Below are 18,875 nucleotides of genomic sequence, written 5' to 3'. Positions count from 1 at the left end.
TGTAAGGGGGGAAGAATGTAACACCCCAAAAATTTTAAATTTATTATTTTATGAGTAATATTGGTATTTTAATTTTAAGAAATTATTTGAGATTTTTTCTGATTTTAAAAATCGGGTTCGATTTTCCGAAAATATAAACTTTGATGATTTTTAAAAATTAATTTAAAGACCACGTGGAAAAACTAAAAATATATTTGGAGTCTACAAATTTTTCTGAGTTTTCTAGAATTTTTTCAAAATTTTTGGACCTCGTTTTCGGTCCCGAGGCAGAGTAAAAATTCAAAATTTTATATTCTGAATCGAACCGGACCGGTCAAATCCGATTGGTCTTCTTCTTTTTCTTCCTCCTCCCTGCGCGCGTTCGACCCCTCTCCCCTTTTTCTCTCTTTCTCTCTCTCCTCCCTCCTCCACTTGCCGCGCCGCCAACTCCCCTGCCACCCTAACTCTCCGGCGCGCCGCCTCACCCCTCCCCCACGGCTGGGAGCCGCCTTGAACGCCGAAAAACGGCGCCCGAAGTGGAGCGACGCGCGCGCACGATAGTTTGACTTCCCGGCCAAAATCCGGCCGATCCAGCCACCAATAGGACCGGGTCTTGTGTCTAAATTCATCTACTCGTTGAGAGCTTTCCATAGACACCAAGAACATCGAAATCCATCGAGCGGTTTGTCCAATTTTTGCCCGGGAAGTTTTAGCCCATTTTGATTTTCGGGCTAGATTTCTCACAAACCGTGAATCCCACGAGAAAACCGAGAGTACCAGAGCGCTCCACTCGTCGAGAGCTTCGCGGCAACATAAATTTCAAATTTTTCCGACACCATTTTTCGATGGGTCCCACAAAACTTCGCAGTGTCTTTCCGAGCATTAAATGAGCTTAGAAAATTCTGAAAAATTTATGTACTAACCCCCGTATTGTGAGCTTCGTGTAGGTATCCTCAATTCACGGAAATTCGACAGTTGACCGAGTCTATGAATTTCCGGCCAGACAGACCTGTTACCGGAAAAGTCTCCGAATTGGACCGAGGTTTTGGCTACCACCCCATTGTCAGACGTCCCGAGCGCGTCCCCGAAGTCGGAATCGGCAAAGGTAAACCCGAACCTTGCTTTTTCGTAATTTTTTAGTGCTTAAATAGGATTAAAAATTCATAAAATATTCGTGGTAGCTTAAAAAATTATGATTCTTTTTGCAATAGCCTAGTAATATTGCTAAGGACCGCGGGGCAAAGTTTTAGAATTTTTAGAGCCTTTTTGGGTAGTTTTTGCAAAAATGATCAATTATAAGGACTAAATTGAAATTTTACACATTGTGATGGATGACTGATTTGATGGGCCCAGGAGGGGCTGTGTGATGTGATTGAGTTGTGGATATATGAGTTGTGAATATAGAAGTGTTTTGAGCCCTTTTGCAGGTTGGGTAGGTCCTAGGTATAGGGGAGACTCTGCCGGATTTTCGGCACGACTTAGGACGTATTTGGTCTTTTCATGCTTTGTATTGAGTCAGTTGTGTTAAATAATTGTAATGTAATTGTCAGGTGAGCCGGGACAGCCTTCTTCCTCCGCCCAGCCGCCACAGTGACCGTTGTCAAGTCTGTGAGTAAAATATTAATTTTAATTATAATTTCACTATTATTATATGTTCAAGCATGCCTATGCATCACTTATATGCAAGTATCTATGTAGTTAAACTCTAGGCATATTTTATGTTGCATTGATAACTGTTAAAGTGACATGGATGTTGTTGTGGTAATTTGGAGCAGTTTGCGTGCGTTGGCGTGCGTGTGATGTGGTGTGGACTATGGATAGGACGGGTAGATACGGCTTGAGATCTTCGCTGGGACCCTGTCCTTCAGGGTAGACACGGCTTGAGTTCTTCGCTGGGACCCTGATTTGGTTATTAAGTGGAAGTCCGAGCTGAGTTCTTCGCTGGCACAGTTGGAATTAAGAGAGCTGTATAGGGGATTAGCTCCCATATATATATAATTGATATTGCTGGGTGCGTGAGTGCTCCAAATTACCTTTTTGCTGTTATGATGTGAATTTATTGCTGATGCTGCATTTCACTCCACAGGGTGCATTAGTTTTAGATAGTTATAGAGATTATGGTTAAAATTGATATTTTACTCTCTGAGTCGAGCGCTTACTCTTGTTCAATATTTTTTCAGGCTACAGGAGGATTTTATTGTGGTTAACCTGCTTTTCTCCTTCGCAGGTTGTTTATCAATATTTGTGTAATTTTATTTACTCCTAGAATTTTCGCATATGTTAGAAATGTTAAAATGATTCGGGTCTGTAATATAAATTGTTATGTGGACCTGTAAAATTTTTATATGCATGTTTGATGGACTGGATGAGGGAGCTGAGCTCCCATTTATCTTTATGTTGATATGAGTATGTTGAGGGTGAGCTGAGCTCCCCAATTGATGATATATTTGGTTTACAGGTCGGGTGAGCCAAAAATTCCCCGTTGAAAGGTCCACTTTATGGCCGGACTCCGTCCGGTTGATTTCTTGATATTGGGCCCAAATGGGCCTTAGAGTTGGATTAATGAATAGTTAGGTTTACTACGGGCCTTGAGGGATTTAGGCTGGCCCAGGTCCTAGTGCCGGTCCGGCCCATAGGTTGGGTCGTGACAAAAAGCTAAGCCACATGACAAGCTATTGAAAAAGAATACCACATGACAAGCTCTTAAAAGGATTTAGCTTACTTTACATATATAGAGAGATTTTGCTAATTGTACTCTAAATTTTCATAATTACAATTTATTGAAAGTAACTTTATTATTTCATGAAAACTTAGAGTAAAATCAATAAAATTTTTAAGTCCAATTAATTGAGAATATTTTTTATTTTTTTGATAAATTATAATAATATAGTTCATTTGTATTTAATTATTATGATTTTTTTCTAAGTATTTAATAAGTTACATTTTAATTAAGTATTCAATGAGTTATACTAAATATGTAACACCCCTGACTTTTTATATATTATTATTGGGCTACGTGTAGGTATCCTCAATTCGCGGAAATTCGATAGTTGTCTGGATCTGTGAATTTCCAGCTAGACAGACCAGCTATCGGAAAAGTCTCTGAATTAGATCGAGGTTTTGGCTACCCCACCATTGTCAGGCATCCCGAGCACGTTCCCGAAGTCAGAATCGGCAAAGGTAAACCCGAACCTTGCTTTTTCGTAATTTTCTAGTGCTTAAATAGGATTAAAAATCCATAAAATATTCGTGGTAGCTTAGAAAATTACGATTCTTTTTGCAATAGCTTAGTAATATTTCTAAGGACCATGGGCGAGTTTTATAATTTTTAGGGCTTATTTGAGCAGTTTTTGCAAAAATGATCAATTATAAGGACTAAATTGAAATTTTACATATTGTGATGGATGATTGATTTGATGGGCCCAGGAGGGGCTGTGTGACGTGATTGAGTTGTGGATATGTGGATTGTGGATATAGAAGTGTGTTTTAAGCCCTTTTGCAGGTTGGGTAGGTCCTAGGTATAGGGGAGACTCACGGATTTTCTACGACTTAGGACGTATTTGGTCTTTTTCCTTGTTTGTATGGAGTCAAATTTATTAAATGATTGTAATAAAATTGTCAGGTGAGTCGGGACAACTTTCTTCCTCCGCCCAGCCGCCTCAGTGACCACCGTCAAGTCTGTGAGTAAAATATTAATTTTAATTGTAATTTCGATATTATTATATGTTCAAGCATGCCCATGCATCACTTATATGCATATTTATGTAGTTAAACTCTAGGCACGATTTATGTTGCATTCATAACTGTTAACGTGCCATGGATGTTGTTGTGGTAATTTGGAGCGCAGCGTGCGTTGGCGTGCGTGTGATGTGGTGTGGACTATGGAGCAGACGGGTAGTCACGGCTTGAGTTCTTCGCTGGGACCCGATCCTTCGGGGGGTAGTCACGGCTTGAGTTCTTCGCTGGGACCCCCGATTTGGTTTATTAAGCGAAAGTCCGACTTGAGTTCTTCGCTGGCACCAAGTTGGATTTAAGAGGGTCAGATAGGATCACCCCATATATTATGATTGATGTTACAGGGTGCGTGAGTGCTCCAAATTACCTTTTTGATGTTATGATGTGAAAATATTGTTGATGTTGCATTTCACTCTACAGGGTGCATTAGTTTTAGATAGTTATAGAGATTATGGTTAAAATTGATATTTTACTCTCTGAGTTGAACGCTCACTCCTGTTCAATATTTTTCCAGGCCACAGGAGGATATTTTTAAGGTTAACCTGCTTTTTCCCTCGCAGGTCGATTATTAATGTTTGTATAAACTTGTTAAATCTTAGAATTTCCGCATGTGTTAGAAATGTTTATTTGATTTGGGTCTGTAAACTAAATTATTATTTTGGACCTGTAAACTTAATATGCTATGCATGTTTGATGGATTGGATGAGGGAGCTGAGCTCCCATTTATTTTTATGATGTTATGAGTATGTGGAGGGTGAGCTGAGCTCCCCAATTGATGATATAACGTGTTTACAGGTCGGGTGAGTAAAAAAACTCCCCGTTGAAAGGTCCATTTTATGGCCGGACTCTGTTCGGTTGATTTCTTGATATTGGGCCCAAATGGGCTTTTGAGTTGGGTTAATGAACAGTTAGGCTTACTACGGGCCTCGGGGGCTTTAGGCTGGCCCAGGTCCTAGTGCCGGTCCGGCCCATAGGTTGGGTCGTGACAAATGTGGTATCAGAGCTTAGGCTCCAGATTCATAGGGAAAAATTATCTAAGTGTTGGAAAGAGTCTACTAGGAGTCACATGCGGAGTATAGGATTTTGTTTCGTCTTTTCCTGTAATTCTTTATTTCTAGATTCTACGTTATACCTCAGGAAATATAAGATTACCTCAGTTAGTGTCTTGATTTTTATGGAGTACACAGAAATGTGAAATAGAGTTAGTAGACATGTGAGGTCTATCATGAGGATACGTACTCCAAGAAATGTTATATTTTTGTCAGTATGGGTTTAAATGGTGTGCCCATTTCGTGTAAGGCACGAGTACATAAAAGTGAGTCTTAAAAGTACAGTTGCCCTAGATAAGGATGAGGATACCACTACTGGCAGTCATCAGTAGATGACCCTGTCAGAATAAGTTTGTGATAATAGAAGATTCATGAGAGATAAGAAATTAGGAGACCTAGTCTGTCAGGACGTATCGTAGTAACTATACAATGTTCTCGATGTCTGCTCTGTAAGCTGCAGATTACAGTACCGACATGAGATTATTGTGTAGAGCTGCGTGCATCCCCGTGGTGCTCCATAATGAGGGTGTTTGAGATGGCTTCTGTTTTGGTACAGTTATGCCAGAACAGAGTTCTATATTTGCAGAGGAGTTGGGAACTCCTGGTTAAGAGTCTAGAGTTAAAATATTGAAAGGTCACAGTTGGGTGATAACTAGAGTCATGACTTAGTTACCCCAAAGATGAGCTAGAGTTACATCAAGAGTTGCCATCGGACTGCAGGTTTGGACTAGTTGCAAAGTAAAGGTGACACTTATAGAGTGAAAATAGTATACCTTGTGTGTATCAGTATGGAATAAAGTACAACTCTACTACCTAGAGAAGGTCGAAACTATGAATTGATGATTTATAGAGCTATGATATGATAAAAGAGTCATTAACTTGACATGGTTCTGGCAAGGTGGTAGATGTAGTACCTTTGTTGCAGCAAGTTAGGATATAGTCCTATCTTTTCAGAATGGATCAAAGGTTATTATTGATAATGATGACTTATGGAATAGTGTCCCAGATGGGACTGTAGAGTGTGGTAGAGAGTAGTTGGCTCGGGTATCCTGGAGAGGATACAAGTTCCATTATAAGAATCATATATAATCAGTAAATCCTTTGAATTGGATGACAGGTTTGGGTGCCCGGAATCTTAAGTTTTGGCTAGTTGAGTAAACATGGAAAATAATAATAATAATAATAATAATAATAATAATAATAATAATAATAATAATAATAATAATAATAAAATTACTGCAAAATTAGTTCTCGAGGTAGTAAGGGTATTATGTAAGCTAAAGGATAAGAATAGAGATCATACAATAAAAGTATGACTGTAATTTGCTGAGTTCCTTTCTAATTTCAAATTATTCAAAACAATAGTATAATCTAATTATAATAGTGTTAAGAGTAATAAATTAGTGAAGATAAATCACAGAAGGCCAATGGATAAAGAAAGTGCAGAATGAAAGTTTGGACAATTGATTGCAGATGCAATATAATCTAAATGCTAGTGGAAGTACTAGCTAGAGTGGTCAAAGGACCAAATCTGAGTAGCACAGACATATGATAACGCGATAGAAACTCTGAAAGATATAGTTAGCAAGTACAGCTATTATGTTAGGAAGAAGAATGGAACCAGGGATAGAATAGTCAAGTTCTATTTTGGGTAAGACAAAGGAAATAAATGAAAGGACAACCTAAAGAGCGCATAATAAAAGGAACAAAGTTAAGATATAGGATAGGCTAAGTGTTATTCTTGGCAAGGAGAATGACAAGGATGGAAAACCCAAAATGGGACCACATTAGTGAGAAAAGTGATGGAGGTATGGAATACAATAATAATGAGTAAATGTTAGAAGGTGTGCGATGGTATTGCGGACTACCTAAATAGGTAGAGAAAGAGAAGTTAGTAAGCAGTAAGTTGAATAAAAGTCAGTCTAAGGGATCAAATAGGTATGATGAGAGGAAAAGAATGATAGATAATGACACATAGGTTTTAGGTTAGACTTTTGAGATAGTGAGAAGGTAGTTAGAGGTTCGTTATGAATGTCAGGCAAACATTTTTAGTGTGATCAACATAATCACTTTGTAGTGAAGCAATAACGACAGGACAATAGTAGGGGTAGAACGAAAAGTGACAAGTCTGGATGGTTATAAATCACTAGAAAGTTCAAGGATCAAATTAATGACCCTAGATAAGGGTGGAATTAGTGTTGGAAGAATTTATTAGTGAGAGAAATCTTTCAGGAATCAACAAAAGTTAAGGGTACAATAAAAACGATGATAGATATGAATCATAGGTCGAGTATAAGTAAAGTTAATAAATTATAAAATATTATGTCAAGAAGGAAAATGGTACGGTAAAGGGTTCATGCAGATGATACCTTATAGGTAGAGCATAATTGTGCTAGGAGATGATGAAATTTGGAGAGAAAAACCAAGAAACTTAGGTGAAACATTATAATATGACAATCGGGTGTAGTTGAATATAAGAGGATATTTTCTTTCTTTTCAAGTTTAGCTTGTGCTTTTGGTTCTAGAAGGTTATATAAGGAACAGAAACTGAGTCAAGGAGACCTAGTTATTGAGAGTTTGGTAGGCACAAATTCATACATAATTTCCTGACATGAGAATGACAGTAAGTGCATACCTAGTATTAAGTATGAAAGGACGAACAGAGTAATGACATGAGTTAAATTGAGTTAGCTACTAAGGCTTGCAACTGTTTTAAACTATGACTGGAGGAAATAGTAATTGTGGATGAGTTTCAATAGATGAAATTATTGCTAATGGGTAATTTGAGGTTGAAGTTTGGAAAGTTATGGGCAGTATATGTGATTATATTAAGGAGAATAAACACGTGAAGTATCTTATTTAGAATTAAGGCATGACACACATTTCCCACAGCCATGTTAGTTCAGATGGAACTTATAGTTTCTGGAGCTCCTATCCATCCAGGATGAGCAATTTCCTACTAAGGCTGGTAGGGAATGATAATGTTCTGATAGTTAAGTTGGGAAAGGGGTTACAAAAACGAATTTTCTATGGTTAATTATAAGTGTTACAAAAGGTGAAGAATGTGCTGGTAGGAGAAAATCGTAAGGTTAGAATCCCCGAAGTAATGGAACTAGTAATCAAGATAAGACTAAGAAATAAAAAGAAAGTTAAAGTTGATGATGGGATAGACATCTTTGAAGGAAAAGGTGTAAGGATGAGATAGGACTAAAATTAAGGAATAAGTACAATGAGTTGAAAAGATACCAACAATACCAAAAATAGGAAAAGGGAAGTGGATAAGATGCAAAGGACAGAAGAGAGCTCGATAGAGTCGGTTATAATGATGAGGATAAGGAGTGTCTAACCATCGCCTGTGTTAACACTACCTATGAGCGGTGAAGGATACACCGTGTCTTGGACGCCTTGAGTTGGCCTAGGGTGTGTTTTGATGCGGAATGGAAAAGTAGTGGCTTATGCTTCAAGGCACCAAGAGGCATGAGCGTAACTATTCCACCCATGATTTGGAAATGGCTACCGTAGTCTTTGCACTAAAAACTGGAGACACTACTGTATGGTGAATCTGTGCGAGATATACACCGACTATAAGAGTTTGAAGTACATCTTCCAACAGAGGGATTTAAACTTGAGACAGAGGAGATGGATGGAGCTCGAAGACTATGATTGCACCATCCAGTACCACCCTGGGAAGGCCAATGTAGTAGCAGATGCTTTAAGCAGAAAATCTTTTGGCAGTTTGGCGCACATTTCAGCAGAGAAGAGACCGTTGATTCAGGAAGTACATGAGTTGATGGATCAAGGTTTAATCCTAGATCTTTCAGATGAGGGGGTCTTGTTGGCTCATTTTTCAATAAGGCCAGACTTGCGAGATAGAGTTAGAGTTTCCCAATGCAGAGACCAACAATTAATGAAGATCATAGAAAGAGTACAGCAAGGTGAAGGTGGTGAGTTTGGATTTGCCAATGATGGCGCCCTAGTGCAAGGTTCTAGGATATGTGTGCCCAATGTGGACAACCTCAGGAATGAAATCATGCGAAAGGCACACTATACACTATACAATGTCCACCCAGGTTCCACCAAAATGTACCATGATGTGAAAGATAGTTACTGGTGGAATGGCATGAAGAAAGACATAGCAAACTTTGTGTCCAAGTGCTTGACGTGTCAGAAGGTGAAGTTTGAACACCAGAGACCGTCAGGGAAGCTGCAAGAGCTCCCTATCCCAGAATGGAAGTGGGAAATGATTACTATGGATTTTGTGACTGGGTTGCCTCGTACCACGCGAGGATATGATTCGATATGGGTAATTATAGACCGTCTAACCAAATCAGCTCACTTCTTGCCTGTAAAGACTACATACTCTGTGGCACAGTATGCCCGGCTCTACATTCGAGAAATAGTCAGATTGCATGGAGTTCCTGCTTCCATAATATCTGACAGAGGGCCCCAGTTCACTTCTCGATTTTGGAGAAAGTTACAGGAGGCACTTGGCACACAGTTGAACTTCAGTACGGCTTTCCACCCTCAGACAGACGGACAGTCCGAAAGGACAATCCAAACACTGGAAGACATGCTTCGCATGAGTGTTTTGGATTTTGGAGGTCAATGGGATGAGCAGCTAGCTTTGGTGGAGTTTGCCTACAACAACAAGCATTATTCCAAAGATAGGATGGCACCCTATGAGGCACTATATGGAAGGAAGTGTAGGTCTCCTCTGTGTTGGACGGAAATGGGGGAAGCGAAGGTGCATGATGTAGACCTAGTGCAGTACACTTCAGAGGTAGTTCCTTTAATCGAGAACGATCAAAACTTTCGATGACGTAAGAGTTATGCACTCTGCACGGAGGATGTGAAGTTTGCAGTGGGCGACTATGTATTCCTGAAGGTTTCTCCAATGAAGGGAGTCATGAGATTTGGAAAGAAGGGCAAGTTGGCACCTCGCTATATTGGACCTTTTGAGGTTACGGATAGAGTTGGAGCAGTTGCCTACCGGTTGGAGCTACCACCCAACCTTTCTCACGTTCATCCCGTGTTTCACATCTCCATGCTCAGAAAATACATTCCAGATTCTTCTCATATACTACAACCAGATGTAATAGAGCTAAAAGAGAACTTGACATTTGAGGAGCAACCTGTAGCCATAGTGGACTACCAAGTGAGACAGCTAAGATCAAAACAGATTCCTATGGTTAAGGTTTTGTGGAGGAGCCAGTCAGTGGAAGAGTGCACCTGGGAGTCAGAACGGGACATGCGTAGCAAGTACCCTTATCTGTTCAATGTGTAATCATGTACTTTATTCTGCCTTGTGTAAAATTCGAGGACGAATTTTTTTTAAGGGGGGAAGAATGTAACACCCCTGATTTTTTATATATTATTATTGGGCTACGTGTAGGTATCCTCAATTCGCGGAAATTCGACAGTTGTCCGGATCTGTGAATTTCCGGCCAGACAGACCAGCTACCGGAAAAGTCTCCGAATTGGATCGAGGTTTTGGCTACCCCACCATTGTCAGGCATCCCGAGCACGTTCCTGAAGTCGGAATAGGCAAAGGTAAACCCGAACCTTACTTTTTCGTAATTTTCTAGTGCTTAAATAGGATTAAAAATCCATAAAATATTCGTGGTAGCTTAGAAAATTACGATTCTTTTTGCAATAGCTTAGTAATATTTCTAAGGACCGCGGGGCAGAGTTTTATAATTTTTAGGGCTTATTTGAGCAGTTTTTGCAAAAATGATCAATTATAAGGACTAAATTGAAATTTTACATATTGTGATGGATGATTGATTTGATGGGCCCAGGAGGGGCTGTGTGACGTGATTGAGTTGTGGATATATGGATTGTGGATATAGAAGTGTGTTTTAAGCCCTTTTGCAGGTTGGGTAGGTCCTAGGTATAGGGGAGACTCTGCCGGATTTTCGGCACGACTTAGGACGTATTTGGTCTTTTTCCTTGTTTGTATGGAGTCAAATTTATTAAATGATTGTAATAAAATTGTCAGGTGAGCCGGGACAACTTTCTTCCTCCGCCCACTCGGTGACCACCACAAGTCTCAGTGAGTAAAATATTAATTTTAATTGTAATTTCGATATTATTATATGTTCAAGCATGCCCATGCATCACTTATATGCATATTTATGTAGTTAAACTCTAGGCACGATTTATGTTACATTCATAACTGTTAACGTGCCATGGATGTTGTTGTGGTAATTTGGAGCAGTGTGCGTGCGTTGGCGTGCGTGTGATGTGGTGTGGACTATGGGCGGGACGGGTAGTCACGGCTTGAGTTCTTGGGACCCGATCCTTGAGGGGTAGTCACGGCTTGAGTTCTTCGCTGGGACCCCGATTTGGTTTATTAAGCGAAAGTCCAGCTTGAGTTCTTCGCTGGCACCAGGTTGGATTTAAGAGGGCTATATAGGGGATCAGCTCCCATATATTATGATTGATGTTACAGGGTGCGTGAGTGCTCCAAATTACCTTTTTGATGTTATGATGTGAAAATGTTGTTGATGTTGCATTTCACTCTACAGGGTGCATTAGTTTTAGATAGTTATAGAGATTATGGTTAAAATTGATATTTTACTCTCTGAGTTGAACGCTCACTCGCTCAATATTTTTCCGTGCCACGGAGGATATTTTTAAGGTTAACTCGCTTTTTCCTCGCAGTCGATTATTAATGTTTGTATAAACTTGTTAAATCTTAGAATTTCCGCATGTGTTAGAAATGTTTATTTGATTTGGGTCCTAAACTAAATTATTATTTTGGACTCAGAAACTTAATATGCTATGCATGTTTGATGGATTGGATGAGGGAGCTGAGCTCCCATTTATTTTTATGATGTTATGAGTATGTGGAGGGTGAGCTGAGCTCCCCAATTGATGATATAACGTGTTTACAGGTCGGGTGAGTAAAAAAAAAACTCTCCGTTGAAATGTTCATTTTATGGCCGGACTCTGTCCGATTGATTTCTTGATATTGGGCCCAAATGGGCTTTTGAGTTGGGTTAATGAACAGTTAGGCTTACTACGGGCCTCGGGGGCTTTAAGCTGGCCCAGGTCCTAGTGCCGGTCCGGCCCATAGGTTGAGTCGTGACAAAATAATATAGAAATGTATATGTATTTAACCTGAATATATTATATTAGAACAAATTATAAATTCATTTCAACTAAATTCTGATAGAATAGAACCACCAGTTGCATACTCAAAACTTGAAAAATGCCACAGTGCAACCTAATCCAAAAATGGCACAAACCCATGTGCAAGAGGAGACAGAATTTCTCCTCTATAAATTCCATTCTTATAAAATTATAAATATGGACCACTAATTAATTATGCATTAAATAATTGGGGACCAATAAGTGTGGAATTTGGAAGAGAAGATATTGATAGTTAATGCACATAAATATAGGCATGGAGCACCACACCTAAACCCACTAGAGCTTCATTTGATTTTCCTTCCCTCATTCTAGCAGCAACTGCAGTCATTCGCCACTTGTGCCCTTCACATCACCAAAACCATGTGGATGATGTAATCAACACCAAACATATCAATTTTTTTAATAAATAAATTTTTTTCTAGATAACTCAATTTAATTTAATTAAATTTTTATTTTAAAAATTTATAACCAATCATATGAATTTATTTTCTTCACCCATAATCGAAAATAAAATGAATCGCCTTAGTATATAAGAGAAAAAAATTCTATTAAAACCCATCTCTTGTAACTTCTGTTTCTTATAAATATGAAATGAATAATGGGCATTCTCATAAATAAGCAGGGTTAATTATTATATGCGATAACTTAATTTTAAGAATGTCTTTATAAAAGTTATTAAATTTAATTTTTTTTATAAAATTTATTAAATTTTAATAATTTAATTTTATAAAAATTATTATAATAAAAAATTAAAAGCTTTTATATTAATTTATTGAGCAGCCACCTATTTTATAAATAAAATTATTTAATTAGTGATTATTAGTAGTAAAGAAATAAAAAAAAGGGAGAAATTTGACTATCAACCAAATAACTTGTTTTATATATTTTATAATTTTTTTAAAATGTTAATAAAATAAAATAATATTATTTATAAAATAACTGAAAAGTCAATAGTATTATTTATAAAATAACTGACAAGTCAACGGGTTAACTTAAAATTTTAATTTTTAATTATATTAATTTTTATGAAATGAAATTCAAATTTAATAATTTTTATTAAAATATTTATAAAATTAAGTGATTGTATATAATATTCACCCAAATAAACATTGATGGATGAAGTCCACCAAATGTGGTGAATTGTACTATGGATAAATTAATAAATAATTTTAATTATTTATATAAAGAGATATATATTAGTTGTATTTTTCTTTAATAGTTTTTAAGTTACCAAATTTTGTTAAGCCTTATTATAAGATATTAATACTATTTTTTAATTTTTTAATAATATTATATTATTTATTTTTTTATTTGTTGACCTAAAAAAATTAATATTATAATCTAAATTAATTGAAATAGTGTTTAACTAAACATAAAATTAAAAAAAAATTATAATGTAAGAAATAACTGAATGTATTTTTAATATTTTGTATATTTACATATACAAAATTTATTTTTTTTATGAGATATATAAATTTATACAAAATTTATTTTTTTATGAGATATATAAATTTTCTTATAAAAAAATAAATGACATATTTATGTGAATGAAAGAAAATATTTGATCATTCATCATTAATAATTAATAGCAACTTAAGTCCAACAACCACTTCAATTTAATGAAATGGGAGACTAAAAAAAGTTAGTACATGCATCTTTTAACTTCAGAAAAAATTATTATTTAGTCTATTTATTTTAATAAAATTAATTAATTATTTTTTTTATTTTAAAAATATATTAATTAATATTTATATTTTTATTGTTTATTTTTTAGTCCTTTTGTTAGTAAATGTATTTAAAAAGAGAAATTATTTTTATGAATATTAAATAATTCAAGGCTTATATAATAAAAAAAATTATGTAATTGTGTTTTCAAATTAGTGAAATTTAAAATAGTGCAAAAATGAGAGAAGAGATTAAAAAGTAAATAAAATAAAAATGTAGACATTAATTAATATAATTTTTAAATTAATAAAATTAAGTGATTAATTTTATTAAAATTGAAGAGATTAAAGTCTCGATTAATTAAAATAATATATTTTCTGATAAGTACCTTAAGAAGTTATTTTTCAGATAATATAATTTGAATATAGTGGTTGGTATATTAAATTTTTAAGAAGTAAAAGTGTATTAATAAAAAGTGAAAATAAAAATTACTCTGAAAACTTAAAATTTTCTAGCTAAATTAATTTAACCAAACAAGACTTAAATTGTAGTTTTTCCGTTAACTTTAAGGAAGAGTAAGAGAGGGAAAGGGGAGAGTGCATTAACGCGCCACCATCCGTTAACTGAACTCTTTCTGCATGCGTGTTTGACAAATTTGTGTTGCTTTTATTTTATGTAGCTGCCTCTCTTTTTGTGTTTCCTAATTTCAATTTGCCATTTCTTTCTCCACTCAAATCCCAAACCAATCCCATTTTTTCTTGATTTACTCTTACATAAATATATAAATAAACATCTTAATAAGAGCAATGGGACCCGGATTTTATTTTTTAAGATTAATAATATACTTTTAATTATTGAATTAAATAAATTTTTATTTTATTAAAATTATTAAATACTAAAATTTTTAATTAAATTTAAGTTTAAATTAAATAATTTTTATAAATATCTAATTAAAATTGAATTAAAATATTAAGATAATTTTCATTTTCATTTTTAATCAATTTAATTGGGTACAAATTTTCAACTCAATTCAAGATATCAATATCCATAGAAAGCCTACCGCACACCCAACTGCCATCCCACCATTATAACTAAAATTTTCCCAAACCATACCAATGGAGGTTTTGATCGGTCATTTTCCACTCTTTTTTAAGTCATTAAAGTAGGCGCTTTGGTGTTCCGTATCGTTTGTAGAGAGTATTTTTGTGTTGAGTTTATATGAAAACAAAGATCCTATTAAAATTGTTATGATTTTGATAATAATCCATTCTCAGCACTGAATTCATTACGTGAGTGTTGTTTATCTTCTTGATAGAAAAAAAAAATCTATGGGTTGCGATGATATGATGTAGTGTTCAATTAGCCCAGTAGACTAATACTTTGATGTCTCATATCATTTATGGAGAGTGTATATATTAAATTTATATGAGAATAAATATCTTATTAAAATTACCATGATTTTAATAATGATCCATTCGTCACGCTGAATCTTATAAAAAAAAAGTCATTAAAGTAGAGTCACACCAGTAGGCTTATGCCACTTGTGCAGCATTTATGTATTTGAAGCATTCATTCTAATTTCTCCACAGATAAATAGACACAAGAGTAGATGCATCTTTAAGGGAGAGGGAGAAAGAGAGAGAGAGAGCGTAATAACGCGCCACCATCCATTAAACCAACCTTTCTCTGTATGCGTGTGGAAAAATTTCTCTTCCATTTGCTTTCTTTCCAGAAAGCCAATATTATTTAGCTGCCTTTGCTTCTCTTTTTGTGTTCCCAAATTCAATTTGCCATTTCTTTCTCCACATAAAGATAGCTTTCTACTCCTCCACTCAAAAGCACGGACCAAACCCATCTTTTCTTGACCATAAATATATAAATAAACATCTTAATCCTCTCTTCATTCCTTACTAATCTCTCTCTTTTCTCAGAAAAAATGGGTAATTGTTTAGCTTCTTGTAGACCCATCAAAGTTCCTCGAGGCAAAGTTCTTCAGGTTGTGAAGACAGATGGGAAGACGTTAGAATTCAGCTCTCCAGTTCTTGTGAAGGATGTGTTGGTGAACTTTTCTGGGTCAGGTATTGGTCTATCAAAGGAAGCTGCAGAGCATCTCCCACTTGATTATGAGCTTAAGTTGGGCCAAGTTTACTACATTCTGCCATCTCTGAGATCAGTTGAAACGATTTCTTCTGCTCAGACAGCAGGTGGTGTCAAGAGGATCAAAGTGGTTATTACAAAGCAACAGCTTAAGCAGTTACTTACAGAGCAGGTTTCTGTTGAAGAGCTGGTTCTTTCGAGACTCGAGAAGACAAGTTTTTCTCTTGATTCTCCAAGAAATTGGAAGCCAAAGCTGGAGTCCATCCCTGAAGGATGCGAGTGATTACAGCTGAATTTGATTGTATAGTTTATAAGGTATCTGATTGTTCTCCTATTTGGCTCATGTAATTCTACAAATTAAGTTTAAAGCTCACGCAAACTCTGAAATTCATGCCTATCTAACTTATTGAACATCTCATAAGATTCCCTCAATTTCAGTTTGACTTTAACTCTGTAAAAATTTAGTAGTTAAAATTTTTATTTTTCTAATAAAAAATGATTTTAAATCAAATTGAATTTACTAAATCCAATTGATTTAAATTCAATTTTAGTTTCATTTTCAACCAATTTAGGCTAAGTTGAAAAATATTTTAAAAAAAAGTTTTAATAAAGAGTGATGCTATATGAATTAAGTAGATTTATATTTAACGTGGATCAATAGAGATAACTTTGTAACTTTATATTAAAAAAAAAAAAATTTTTACATTATTATTTTTTAATAAATTTTCTCAAAATAATATGCAGAATTTAAATTTGGTGTTTGAATTCTCTCTTGTGCATTTATATTAGCTTTAAAGGATCATAAGTTTCAATACAAAATACAAATTCCAATACAAATTACTACTTTTTACATTTTTATCACTAAAGAAGTTTTATATTTTTTATCACTAAAAAAGTTTTATATTCATTTTAATTTTTTAAAATTTTTTATTTTATTAAAATAAAAATTAGAAAAAATACATGTAAATCTAAGAGTTTTTGCTACTATTTTTTATTTTTCTTGACTATTATGATAAAAAGTCTTAAAAGACATATACATTAAAAAGTTAAAATTTCAATTACCGTTATTTGCTCTAAAATTTTATCAATACATTTTGTGATAAATATGTTTTTATTATATATACTTATGCTGCTTGTTTATTTTTATGAAAAATATTTTAACATAATGCATAAAAATTATTATCAAGTAAATATTAATATTCTTATAATAATAATAATAATGACAATACATATTTATTATTTCAATATATGTAGTATCTGATTATAATTTTATTTTAATATTATGATATTTAATAGTATATTTTTTAATAATTTTTTATAGAAAACAACGAGCCTATTGGTGATGGCCAATTTTTATTTTATTCAAAAATAATTGATATTAATGTAAAATATGCTGGTAATTCTTTTTAACTCCTAAAGTATGCTTTGGCTCATGTACGATCCAAATAATTTTTAATTTTAATAATATGAGTATCATAAGTATTATATATACCCTAATTTGAAAGTTTAGCATATATTTCCTAATTCTAATGGTATGAGTACCATAAGTACTATACATGTCCTAATTTAAAACCCTATATGCCCTAATTATGATATACATAATTTGAAATTTTATCATATATGTCATAATTACTAGAGTCCTGTAACATCTCTAATTTTCAAATAATTATTTTATATATTTATTTTTATTCTAACTCTGGTATTGTGGACTTCGCGTATGTACTTTCATTTTGTAGAAATTTGATCGTCGTCCGGATCTACAATTTCGGGCCGAGCAGATAACCTACTGGAACTATTTCAGAACTGGGTCAAGATTATAGGCTACCCCACCTTTTTTAGACGATCTGGACGTGTTCCAGTTGTCAGATTTTGCATAGGTAAACTTAAACTCTATATTACTCAATTTTTGCCTTGTACTGGGTTAGAATAAAATTTATAAAATATTCGTGGATGATAAGAAAATTACGATTCCTATTGCAATAGCCTTATAATATTGTTAATGACCGCGGAGCAGGTTTATAGAATTTTTAAAATTAGTTTGGATAATTTTTGAAAAATATTAGTTTTAAAGTCTTATAATTGAGTTGTCTGATGTTGTGATTATTGCTTGGTTTGGAGGGCCCAGAAGGGGTCATATAATGATGATGAGATATATGTTGAGTTTAGAAGTGTTATTTGAACCATTTCATAGGTTAGGTAGGTCATAAGTATAGGAGAGATTCTGCCGGATTTTCGGCATAACTTAGGGTGTCTTTGGTCTTTTCTAAACTTGTATTCTGACAAATGTATTAAATAATTGCAATGAAATTGTCAGGTGAGTCGGGACAACCTTCCTCCTCTTCCCAGCCGTTGCAGTGACCTCAGTTCAAGTTTGTGAGTAAAATATTAATTTTAATTGTAATTTTGATATTATTATATGTTCAAGCATGCTCATGCATTACTTATAAATATGTATCTATGTAGTTAAACACTAGGTACATTTTATATTGCATTCATAATTGTTGAAGTGCCATGGATGTTGTTTGTGGTAATTTGGAGCAGTGTGTGTGTGTGTGGAGTGCGTGTGTATGGTATTAGATATGGACAGGACGGGTGGACACGGCTTGAGAGACACTCGCTAGGACCCGATCCTTCAGGGTAGACACGGCTTGAGAGACACTTGTTGGGACCCTGCATTTGGTTTATTAAGCGAAAGTCCGGCTTGAGAGACACTCGCTGGCAGAGGTTGGATTAAGAGAGCTGTATAGGGGATCAACTCCCATATATATATTGCTTGACAGTGTTGGGTGTGTGAGTGCTCCAAATTGCCTTTTTGCTGTTATGATATGAAAATTATGACGATGTTGCATTTCACTCCATAGGGTGCATTAACTTTAGATAGTTATAGAGATTATGATCAAAATTGGTATTTTACTCTCTGAATTGAATGCTCACTCTTGTTCATCTATTTTTCCAGGCTATAGGAGGATTATTTGTTGTGGCTAACCTGTTCTTCTTCTTTGCAGGTCCATTAATAGTATTTAATGTATTTTATACAATTGAGTTAAATTTTAGACTCCGCATGTGTTAGAAGCACTTATTTTCATTTTGGGCCTGTATTATAAAAGTTATATTAGACTTGTAAAATTATTAATTGTATGCATGATGGGATTGGATGAGGGAGCTGAGCTCTTATTTGAGTTATGACATTTTGAT

The 18,875-nt window shown here is 34.8% G+C and overlaps 1 protein-coding gene and 1 long non-coding RNA gene across 2 annotated transcripts; both read left to right on the top strand.

Moving 5' to 3' along the window:
• The first annotated feature begins 15,183 nt into the window (after positions 1-15,183).
• On the top strand, positions 15,184-16,067 carry LOC110664396 (uncharacterized). The gene has a single exon (XM_021824064.2). The coding sequence runs from the start codon at positions 15,520-15,522 to the stop codon at positions 15,961-15,963; it is 444 nt and encodes a 147-aa protein (XP_021679756.2). The 5' UTR covers positions 15,184-15,519; the 3' UTR covers positions 15,964-16,067.
• Positions 16,068-17,420: 1,353 nt separating this feature from the next.
• LOC131183329 (uncharacterized) lies at positions 17,421-18,057 on the top strand. Its single transcript, XR_009151451.1, has 2 exons — positions 17,421-17,557; positions 17,995-18,057. It is a non-coding gene; the product is annotated as an uncharacterized LOC131183329 (long non-coding RNA).
• The last annotated feature ends 818 nt before the right edge of the window (positions 18,058-18,875 follow it).

This window comes from Hevea brasiliensis, chromosome 9, assembly GCF_030052815.1.
Source record: "Hevea brasiliensis isolate MT/VB/25A 57/8 chromosome 9, ASM3005281v1, whole genome shotgun sequence".
Taxonomy (NCBI): domain Eukaryota; kingdom Viridiplantae; phylum Streptophyta; class Magnoliopsida; order Malpighiales; family Euphorbiaceae; genus Hevea; species Hevea brasiliensis.
The sequence above is the reverse complement of the archived record's forward strand: the minus strand, read 5'-3'. Positions and strand labels throughout refer to the sequence as shown.

Coding starts and splice junctions, on each gene's coding strand:
- LOC110664396 (XM_021824064.2), top strand. CDS start 15,520: ATGGGTAATTGTTTAGCTTCTTGTAGACCCATCAAAGTTCCTCGAGGC.